We start from the raw sequence: 10,969 nt of genomic DNA on the forward strand, positions 1-10,969 counted from the left end.
AACCGCAGCCTCCTTAACTTCTCAACACAGCAGCAGCAGCAAGAGCAAGCGCAGGGGTCTGAACAACAGCAACAGGAGCAGCAGGGGCAGCGGGTGCTTGAGCTGCTGCAGCGGAACCTTCAGCTGCGGCTTGTTCGGGTGTGGGGTGTTTCAAGCGCAACAGTAACTCTGAATGCTCGAAGTCTGCTGCAGCAAGCGGCGGCTCTCTCAGCAGACAATGCAGTGGATAAGGGGGGGTGGAAACAGCTGAATGAAGAGGGTGACGGAGTCGCCGTAGTGAATATCCGACTGTCCCGCAGGGCCCAACGGCTGCAGCACCAACTCAGAGAGCTGCGTGCTGTTATGGGCCCTCTGACGCTGCTGCTGAACACCGAGATGCTGCAGAAGGCGCCGAGGAAAGAGGGAGAGACGGCCGTAGAAGAGTCTGCGGGCGCCAGTGCGCCTGAGGAGGGCGGCAACGGCAACAATCGTGGCAGCGCCTCACCAGACACGGCCGGTCTAGCCGAGCAGCAGCAGCAGCAAGATGATGATAACGGTTACTTAGATGAAGAGCTCAGAGAAAATTGGGGGGGCACAGAGGATGAACAAAGCAAGCCAAGTGCGTCGCCAACAGGCAACGCAGGCAGCGGCGGATTCTCCTTCTTCAGCGCAAACTCGGCTCTATTTGGTGAGACGAACACAAATATTTTGAGGCATTTGACGGTTTGTCTGGCAGTTGGACCATTGGTTTGACTACTAACCATTTAGATGAATGCTGAGCTTCAGGGTGGTTGCGCTTCACACACGCGTCCAGCGTCTTTCTCCCTTTCCGTCTGTCGTCTTCATCTCAATGTGTAGTGTGCCTTTTTCGGTGGTCCTCCACTGCGTTTTGCTTCGGCTTCTTAGGGATGGGTTTTCTGTTACAAGAGTGTCGGCTCCAGGCAGAGGGCGGCGGTTCTTTTGTTTGGGTTGGGTGTTGTGCGCAGCTCAGTCTCGTTTCATGGGCGGTATGATCACCCCCACGGAAGTCAATCCCGAAATGAGTGCAAAACTCAAGGCGGAAAAAGAACGGAAAGCGGCGTTAAGAGCACAAGCCCAAGGAGGCATAATGGACAAGTTGTTGGGCCGCCTGGGATCGGGTGCGAGGCTGTTCTAAGGAAAGGAGGAAGGGGCTCCTTTATTTAGTTTGAAGTTACCAACTCCTGAATTGCCACTCTGCGAACCCTATAGTCAGTACCAGCCAGGGAACGGAATGTGTATCTACGCTGCAGTGCCTGAGATTTTTTTATGTGCCGACATGTCCTACACGCGCTGCTTTAGTCGGTGGGTTTCGACAGATATTTGATGATATTTAGCGTCCAGGAACACAGAATGTATGGAGCGAAATGCCCAACGCAAGCCGCACAGACACATGAACGCCTGCAGCACAGGCGGTGCTGAACGCCTGACGGGTCGAGGTCACCCCCAGCGTCAAGTTGCGGCATCTCTTTTTACACCAACATGTATTGAATACTCCACTCTGGTTGAATTGTATGCGTCTGCTTCTATTTTTTTATATGAAGTCTTGTTCCGCGTGCGATTGCGGAATTGGAATGACGTGGCAACACCCAAATCTGCTTCTCCTGAGGGGTAAAACTGTGGACTTCATTCCCAGTTGTGTCGGCCAAACGATACGGAAAACGAACTGCAGGGTTTGGTTGTCGCTTTGCTTGGCTGTTTGTACTGAAACTGCCAGGCTTTTAGTTAAACTGTTTAAGGGGGCATTGTATGTACACGGTGCGGAGCGCCTCCAATGTTTTGAGTGAAGAGGCCCTAAGGGCTATATTTAGTGCTCCCTAATGTGAAAAGCAGCAAGATTATCAGCTTCAGAGTTGTGTCCTCCGCGGCAAGAGTAGATGCGGCTCCTCTATGTAGACCTGCATACTCCACTTTACACGTGCACATTCTAGTTTCCCCTTTATTGCTACGAGTCTGAGGAGATGGTTTTAGAAAGCAGCTGTCTTGGGGCGGTCCCGTAGCACGACGACGCCTGAAACAGTCTCTTGGGCTTCTACCCTGTTTTCGGTGGGCGTGGCAGGGCTGCCTGGCCCAATGGAACCAGGGTCATATCCTACGGGGCCCCAGATGATTTCATATTCGGGGTCTGCACTGTTTTACGTGTTTTTGGGAGATGAAGTCATCTCTCCCTCCCCATTTCGGTCGTTGATATGCCACGTTCGCATGATACGCAGCGTCTTAGAAAAAAATCCGCGCTGAAAATACCCTGTTAAGTGGGGAACGGCGAAGGCCAGCTATCGTCCGTGTAGCGCGGCTGGATGCGTGCTGCGCGGTAGAAGAGTTCGGATGTATACGCTGGAGATTCATATGTAAATAACTCTTTTCATTATGAATTGAATAAAAATAAACTCAGATGTAGATTATTTGGCTTGTATCTTATTCAAAATAGAGACTTTCGTCGTCCGCCTGCACGTAGAGTGGCCTGGTCCTTCACGACTCAGGCCCGTAGGGCATGCGTCTCTCGCTGACGGCCACCTTCACGGAACCTTAGAAAGTAGATAAGACCAAAAACATGTGATATGTTTGGCTGTTCTCTTGTGAAGAGGGAATTTTATGCTCAGAAGAAAAAGAGAGAATCGGAAATTGTGAGAGAAGCGCAAGCCCAGCTCAACCCCAGCAGCTGTTGACGACGAACACTGCAGAAGTTGCCCCATTGAATACACCCTTTATTTATTGAACTAGCAGGGGAATTCATGTGAGTTTAATTTTGCTTTTTTCCTCCCTAGAAGCCGCACGAAGATGGCGAACCGGATGTCAGCGGATGCGGCCTGCGCCTTCGACGGGATGCTGCCGCCTACGGACTCGGCTGCATTTTTGACGCATTTTGACTTTTCTGCAATAGATGAAATGGACCCCTCTCTGGGCAAGTCAGATACCCATAGTGTGCAGCTGTATAGTGGTTGCTTTTCACCCCTTCATTCGCCAATGCCTACCGCTGCCTAGCGGTCCAGCTGCCGGCATGGCCTGGAAGCTGCTGCGTGATTTCACCTTTGCTTGCCGCGTTGGCGTAGGCAATCACCATCTTCACTAGCTGTTGGTGAGACGGCAGTGAGCGCAGGTGCTAGAAGGGTGGAGAATGGAGAGTTTTCGTGGGGTGTGTGTCGTGTTCTATTCTCCCGTACAGCTGACGGCCATGTGATCCTCTATGAACGAGAAGTTCCCTGCGAGCTTCGCATGCAGGAGGGCTCCAAAGCACCTCAGGACGTGGGAAGGCTTGAGCCTATCAGGGTGAAAGTTCTAATTCTGGTGGGTACTTCCCCATATTGATAAGATTACAGCACAGGGAGTTTCATGATAGAACAGGAGCCGTGCACAGCGACGGAGGCCCTGCACCCCCCTCCACGGGCATGCGACACCTCTTCCACAGCCTTATTTTGCCCGTGCTGCCAAACTGCTTTAAGGTGGTGCTTTTGTGATGATCTGTAGGGAGAAGAAACAAATCCTCAAGAAGTGCGGATTGAGCTCGCCAGCGAGAACGACTTGTTCTTCCACTATACCCACGTGTATGTACAATAGCAGTGCTCTTCAGTGCTCCAGAATATTCTCTTGGAACTCCACTGAAGTGTTTGACTGAGTGTCTCACCGAGTGCTGTTCCGAGCGGGGACCGTCCGCGAACTTGTCTTCGCTTTGTTTACATTTGTAGAGTGCAGCCTGAATGTGTGCTTTAGGGTAGATGAGAAGGTTTTTCGGCAGATGCAACAGAGCCAAAAATTGATGATTGAATTCGCGGATTATCCTCACGTCCTTATGAAGATGCTCAACTCGTGCATCAGAGAGCCCCAGAGGTACATATATTACTACGCTCTACGCATGTCTTGGCGTTTGCTGCTTCAGTTTCGCATGTCAGTACTAGAGAATTTGTGTTCATCTTTGTCCAACAGCAGTAAGCTGTACGCACGCATAGATGCGGGCGCAAATAACAAAATCTTCATGCATGCCTACTTTGAATGTTCGTACTCGCTGATACGTGCAATCTGTTTTGTGTTGTGTTTCCCCTACAGTTTCCTCGCCGTATTCATAATGGAGACGACGGGAAAGGGCCGGCTAGATTTCATCCAGGTACGGCGAAGGGTCTTATGGGTGGGTGGTGGTAGGTATGTATATTTTCTCGTGCCGTTTGTGTAGCATCGGCCTTTTTTCGCTGTCATGTCTCTTCTGTCCACGCAGAACATGGAATACAAGTTCATTGAGCTTTTGTCGTGCGACTTCCACCAAAGTTCAGAGGAAGTGATTCGGCAACAGATGGCTTTTCGCTACAACGCACTCAAATCGAAGCTTGCCCTAATGCATGTGGGTACATTCCGTTCCTCTGCGTGCGCCTCGATCACACCTCGGGAATAATTGACTACTGGGGGCTACTGCAGGTGTTTCTGTTGTGGGGTGTGGCTGTACAGGCCAGACTGCACGACATCGGAGCGCTTGTCAAGGTTAAAAGCCCGTCGCTTTTGCTGCACCTTCAGAAGTCTGCTGCTCATCAGCTGCAGACGAAACGTAATGGAGCGCGTGGCTCTGCGTTGAACACGAAACCGTAGGAATTGAAGACCGTGGAGGAACCCGCAGAGTGTGGTGCAATGGTACGGAGTGTCTGCAAGGCGACATATGAGTAGTGGACGTCGCATGAGCGTAGAGACGCTCAACACATCGAAACTGCGCCAGGGCCTTTTTATTTACAGTGGAAACCCTGACGACGGTAACCCATAGCATTTCCTCAGCCGCCCTAGTGCCTCTTTCCTTGAGCTGTAAGCACAGCGTGGGCCACGTGCCAAGGAGCTCACTGCAGAGGGCATTTGGGGGAGGAAATACGCTGTAGAACATTGATAGTCAGATTTATCATGTTTTCAATTGGCGCTCGACTTTTGCTGCCAACAAGTCGCTCAAACGCGGAAGGGCTCTTGTATAAGCCTCTTTGTAGGCCCTAATACGGTCCTTTAACGCAATTATGTTTGTAAGGAGACCTTTTGTTTTTTTGTCTACTGAATGAAAAAATCGGCCTCTCTTGCAAGGCGTTTTGAGGACGTCTTTGCGTCCTGGAACAAAGAGTCAACTTCTTGGACATGCCGCAGCTGAATGACTGGTTCGCCTGGCTCTGCGTTGTCATAGCCTTCGTCCGTAATATCTGCCCGGGCCAGAATGGCAGCGGGAGTTAGGAGATGCACTGCGTAGCGCAGCGACGTGCGGACTCCGACGGACGCCAACACCTCGGCAGCGTCAGGACTTAAAGACAGCCCTTCTGCACGGCAGCGAATATCTAGAACCTGACGGGCACAACACAGTAGGCCCACCGTACAAGCATGAGATGTGGGATATTCGTGGGAAGCAGATTATTTTTTTGCTACTTCACCCAGATTTTGCCCTCGGTTGTCACCACTGAAGGGGTGGGTGTGACTCGCTGCTACTGCAACTCACCTCTTTTATTTCCTCCTTAGAGTACTGCTGTGTACGGACAATTAACATGCGGTCCAGTAGATCTACAGGCACCCCGTGCGAGCTCATGACGTCCGTTCCCCGTATAGTGCAGACGCCCCGATTGGTGGCGACGACGACGACAGGCGACAAAGGGCTTTCAAGAGCACGGTTTAAGTATGTGAAGCATTCCACGTCCAGCATGTGCACCTGAGCACAAGCAACTCAAGAATACCCACAGGCGTTTACTTTACAGCTACTACGGTTTCTCCCTTTTCGAGGTGCGGTATCGAAGCGGAAGCTGTTCACATTCCTTTGCTGGACAGAAGCGCAACTCTTTTCAACTTCCTTGCAAGTGGGTCGCGCCTCGACACGCTAAACAATCAAACGGGGCTGCCGCTACTGCAGTGGCTCGGCTAAGAGACGATGAGACCGAGGATTGGTGGAGGCGTTGCAGCACCTCATCAATAAACAGGACCCCGGGCACCAGTTCAGCAACGCCTTGGTCAAGATACTTATTGACGACTTTGTTAATTTCTTGTCGGAGTTTCTCTGTAATCTCCGTCTTCCGCGGCTTGGAGAAATGTCCTAAGAGAGAAGCCAGCGGAGCGCCTCCAGAGGGCTTGGCGTTGGCTGCGTCTAAATCGTGGAGAGTCACATCCTGAAGACGTTGTTGAGCATACATGCATGACATGGTGCGAAATGCAATGAATATTTCTATGTGTTAGAGGTTTTCTCACTGTTACGGGACTGGAAGTAAATGCAGGTACCTGTATGACCTCCTTTTTCTTGTGGACGTCGCCTTTGGGAACTGGCACAAACTGGTCAGCCTCCAAATCGAACTGTCCGGCGAATTCTTCACTTCGCCCGACCCGGCGCACTTGACCTGTGGCGGCTTCGACATAAATGACGTCTCCCACTGCAACTTTTTCCTTCTTCAGCCCTGAGGAACTTGCACAACCCGTCATCAATCCCATGGGCATTCTTTTGGACACGGTGTTTGTGCCACTCGCCTCCTCACTAACGAAAGATACACATGCAGAATGGCCTGATTCGGCTGACCCTGGTTGATGCTGGAGTGGAGACGCAGTGTTTTGGAGCCCTTGCTCGTCTTCAGTGTGATCCGCACGGGAGGACAAGGAGTTTCCTCGTGAGGATCGCTCCGTGATGAACTCTCAGGAGCAGTGAAACCGTCGCCCGGCTCGTCCGTCTGCAGGAAGATCGTATTTATCACTTTTTGGTATGGTGCAAATGGCAAAGGAATCGATCAGTTGACTGAGAGTGAGCCGACTACGGGTTGGTTCTCCCAACTCACCAAGCTGACCACCTGCCCTTCAAACACTTCCTTTACTTCCTTTATCTTTATCCCAATGGCCCTGCGGAAGTTTTCCATGAGGACTTCTGTTTTTTTAACTTCACTGGAGTACACCTGCGCAGCCAGAAGCAAAAAGCTGTGCCATTTGTATGGTGCAGGCAGGGCTGCCATCTAATAGCTTAATAAACTTCGTTGTTGATTGCTGTTTGTGTTGCTGAGTTTCGCGCTTCTGGCCGCCGGCCGTGGAGTATATTTACTCCAAATCTGCATTTGTAACTCACCTCGCTAGCTACCATGGGACAGAACGGCACTTTGCTGCCAAGTTCCTGAGCAATTGCCATGGCAATGGCGGTCTTGCCGGTGCCCGGTGGCCCTGAGTACTACCGCAGAAAATAGGCGTTGCCCTTTGAATCTGCGGCGTGTATGTCCCTTGGCCTACTTGTGCCGGCGTGCTATCCTCGATTCTGGTAAGTGGGGGAGGGTTTATCTTCGCCTGGGGCGTAGTTGGTAAGCTCTAACATGTCCACTTACCAGCTAGAAGCAGAGCCTTTCCAGCCATGCGTTTATTCCTTATGAGTTCCACGATAAGCCCTGCCGCTTCTCGCGCCTGGTGTTGTCCTACCTTCGCATCAAAAGAGGACATTCCAGAAACAAAAAGGGGTTATTTATGCCTCAGAACCAGTTTCTTTGCCCCTATGCTAGCCTCATTTCCTCAGCTGTTTCGAGATTCCACAGCAACGTGTTAGAATATGGTGTGCATTTTAAGAAATGCAACGACCCCAACGAGGTGCCATCCGTTGTGGGAAATAGCAGGGAAGTTTACAGATGGAGGGATAGAACAAAATCGAGCGGCGTGGATTTTTGAGGCTGACCATGCCCATATGGATATCTTTGGCCGATCCGTCGGGCAAGAGTCCGAGGCCCTTGATGTGGCTGTGAGATGCCACACGCTGCGCATGTTGAAGCGAAGTGACCTCTTCGATCCTCATTTTTCATCACACTCTGTGAACAAGTCAAACATTGGGCCAAATATGGCTTAGAACGAAGGTTACGCGCACCCGTCCCCTCACACCAGCTGCGGTTCAAGTGGTCTTGGACAGCAGCTCCGGGCAAACAGGAGACGATATTATGATTTGAAGAGAATAATAGATGCGTTGCACAGCCATGGAATGCCTGTTACTTTTAAATTTAGCACGTGTTCCCCCGATAGTCCACCTTGTTGCCACGCACCAAAGACAGGATTCGATGTGTCTCTTCCCCCAGTGACCTTGGATTCGATGATTAGTCACAGAGAAAGCTCGACTGAGCTGCACTCAAATGTAAAAAGATTTTAAAAAAATAAGCAGTAAAGAGGTAGGTTGCTTTGACAAAATTTTCAGACAAAGGTGTCGTAACCTCGATCAGCTGCTCACCGTGTACGGTCACGGCGGCTGGAGACCACAGGGACCAGATATCCCGAAGTTTCATTTCTGTTCAGGTTCCGCTGACTGCCAGAGAGTTACACGGTTTTCTGACAGAATTATAAATTACTGGTGGGATGACAAAATTTGGCGGTTTCTGCAATAGATTAGGCCATTGCGACTCACAGGCCCGTTGTAATGCTACAGGGTTCTGCACGGCAGGGCCAGCAACACTGAAATTACTGAAACTGTCGAATGCACCTTATATTTTTACAGATGAAGATAATCTTGAAACATGTGGGAAAGGAACGGACTTGTAGTTATCGCTAGAATCCCGTTGGTCAGGAAGATAGCGCACCCGTGTCCGCAATCCTGACAATTGTATGGCAGTTGGCTGACAAACCAGAAGGATCAGAGATGCGACGCGTGTTACACTCAAAGAGAGTTTTTTAGAGGAAGGATTGACTTTTAGCATTCATACAAACGCCATGAGAACCAGGTTATGGGGGTCTATGGGCCGCAGGACCCGAAGGTCCAGCCGGAAACTCCCTGAAAGCAGTCTGTGGATCCAGCCCACAACTGCGGCGGTATGGCGCCCGCACCCCCATGGTGGTGCTGGCGGAAGCTGAGCCGGGTGAGCGGTTACCGTCTCCGGCTTGGCAAATATATTGCCAAGCCCGAGACGGTAACCGCTAACCGCTAACTGCCCGGCAATCAAACTCGTCCGTCTAACGGAGCCAGAAGAACTAATGCATTGCAGTGCTCACGCACCACACCCATCCCCTAGCTTTGCCTCTCTCTGTGCCTCCACATTCGCAACTAGGCTAGAGGTAAAATCTACCAGGGATAGTTGACAAATCGCCGAGTCGTTTTAATGCTCAAAATAACCAACTGTGGAGAGGAGAGACCACAACGCAGCTCATGCATATCAGCTTCCCGCGCGCCCTTGTGGGCTGCTTTTGCTTGGGTTCTCTGGATCCTTAATAGGAAGAGGCATCTCGGGTACGAGCGCTGTCCAACGCACGCCAACTGATGTAAGCCCTTGTAGTAATGCAGGAGCAAGCAATTCGAACTCCATAGTCTGCTGTAGCGGCAAAAGCCAGTTTGTCCGGCCTGAAAATGTGGATTCGGTTAAGATTAGTTTGTTTCACGGTGATTAGGCATTCAGTCTCCAGCTCGTCCATACTCCCTTCCCTGCTCAAGACTCCTTACATCAACTCTGTCTATTTCTCGAGCCTCCATGAAATTAAGGGGCTTGATATGAACTAAGTTCTGAAAGAGACAGACGTCCCTATTCCGTCCCCGAAAATTAATGGAGCTTGCACCGGTGTGACAACTGCGGTAGCACAGAGATTAGAGTGCGGGGAAGAAATACTGCGAAACGGCTGTTAAGCGTGGTCAGTTTTTCAAGCAATGGCGTGCCAGTGAACTCATGTTTGCCGCTTGGGGGAGCTTAAAGCCGTGATCATAAATTCTGAACTGAAATGCCGTGTGGATGCCTATCTGGCAACTAGCGGATGCCCCTTTTTGTTAACTGCATTTCCGCTACCCACTGCATATTGGCTCCCTAGACCAAACTGTTGGGGTGGACAACACACTAGCGTGAGTAGCGAAAACATGATGTAGACGGTTAAGTGGTGCTGTTCAAATTACGACTCCTGGAATGAAGTTCACCGATAGCTGCAGCACCCTGCTAGTGTTATAACTTGTTCCACTACATCTGAAGAGGTAAACAGGAGTTTACAGGGGATCTTCGAACCAATCCATAACACTCAGTCACAAACAGAGTCTGCTGAATCAAGTGCGTCATGCAGAAATAAAAACTTATCTTCCAGGCGTGAAGCCTCGAATAGCTTCCTATGTCCAGAGTAGAGGCGTTTGCTGTGCGAAAAAAGATGGCTGAACGTGCTGGTTTATTCATTTGGAGCTACAAGGTTATCAGTCACATTTGACTAGGGTGTATGGAGCTGCTGAACTGTCTGCTCAATCAAGCTACAAATGGGTTTAATTCTGTGTAGGGGAGTGACCCATTCAACGCAGCAGCGCTTCCATGTAGCCTCCCAGTAAAGGTACGATACTGAAGCCTTGCGTCCGTGCTTTTTTGCACACTGGCTGCGCTTAGTAGCTGCGTCGTGCACTGGCGTGAAGCGTACCATTATAGGGCGTACATAAGCTTTCCATCTCTTTCCAAGGCTCGTCCTTTCCTGTCGAAGCACGTCCTGCTGTTAATTCCCGCTGCGCAGGCAATTCGAGGAGAACGCATCCCAAAACCCATATACCGTGCACGCACCAACACCGCAGTTAATTGTTGAACACTTGCTGCACTTGAAATAGCAAGCATGGACACGTCATCGGTAGATTCGCTCACATCTGACAGACCCGTCAGACCCTTCTGCTTCATGAGTATCTAAATATTGCAATGGATGTTTCAAGCGGCATTTTAGGCGGACAGAGCAAGAGCTTCCGTCCTCGGGGATCAACAAATGATCCTATCTAACATGAGACGTTTTCCATTCCTTTCCCTTAGGACCATCTTCCCTTGGACTAATTCCACTGAAGCGTTTCCAAACGCCACTAACGCTTTTTCATAAACAACAAATTCCACCTGATCATGGTTGATACTGCACGAGTGCGACGGTAAACCTCAACATTATCCGAGGACCATCGTAGGTTCAAAATGCCTAAGATAAGAGTTCTACAATAGAAGATGATCTCTCTCCCAGTCTTCAGGCTGCCGAATACAGTGCTACAAATGCCTGGGTCTGATGCAGAGACGAGGCGGCCGCTCGTGAGTTGCAGCACTCGTCGCCGCTG

At 50.5% G+C, this 10,969-nt stretch overlaps 3 protein-coding genes across 3 annotated transcripts; 2 read left to right on the plus strand and 1 right to left on the minus strand.

Moving 5' to 3' along the window:
• Nucleotides 1–375: 375 nt before the first annotated feature.
• On the plus strand, nt 376–1,135 carry EMH_0000010 (uncharacterized protein; the record flags this gene model as incomplete). Its single annotated transcript, XM_013493964.1, has 2 exons — nt 376–667; nt 966–1,135. 2 exons carry the CDS (start codon nt 376–378, stop codon nt 1,133–1,135), a joined length of 462 nt encoding a protein of 153 aa, XP_013349418.1.
• Nucleotides 1,136–2,775: 1,640 nt separating this feature from the next.
• EMH_0011900 (uncharacterized protein) lies at nt 2,776–4,569 on the plus strand (the record flags this gene model as incomplete). The annotated part of the gene is made up of 7 exons (XM_013493965.1): nt 2,776–2,917; nt 3,161–3,282; nt 3,463–3,539; nt 3,706–3,822; nt 4,039–4,096; nt 4,205–4,327; nt 4,432–4,569. 7 exons carry the CDS (start codon nt 2,776–2,778, stop codon nt 4,567–4,569), a joined length of 777 nt encoding a protein of 258 aa, XP_013349419.1.
• Nucleotides 4,570–5,007: 438 nt separating this feature from the next.
• Nucleotides 5,008–7,744, minus strand: EMH_0023010 (RuvB-like 1, putative; the record flags this gene model as incomplete). The annotated part of the gene is made up of 9 exons (XM_013493966.1): nt 5,008–5,292; nt 5,444–5,650; nt 5,901–6,101; nt 6,211–6,383; nt 6,503–6,650; nt 6,756–6,869; nt 7,037–7,128; nt 7,287–7,377; nt 7,628–7,744. The coding sequence occupies 9 exons, from the start codon at nt 7,742–7,744 to the stop codon at nt 5,008–5,010; spliced, it is 1,428 nt and encodes a 475-aa protein (XP_013349420.1).
• Nucleotides 7,745–10,969: the final 3,225 nt, after the last annotated feature.

This window comes from Eimeria mitis, genomic scaffold (assembly GCF_000499745.2).
Source record: "Eimeria mitis Houghton genomic scaffold, Emh_scaff1, whole genome shotgun sequence".
Lineage (NCBI taxonomy): Eukaryota > Apicomplexa > Conoidasida > Eucoccidiorida > Eimeriidae > Eimeria > Eimeria mitis.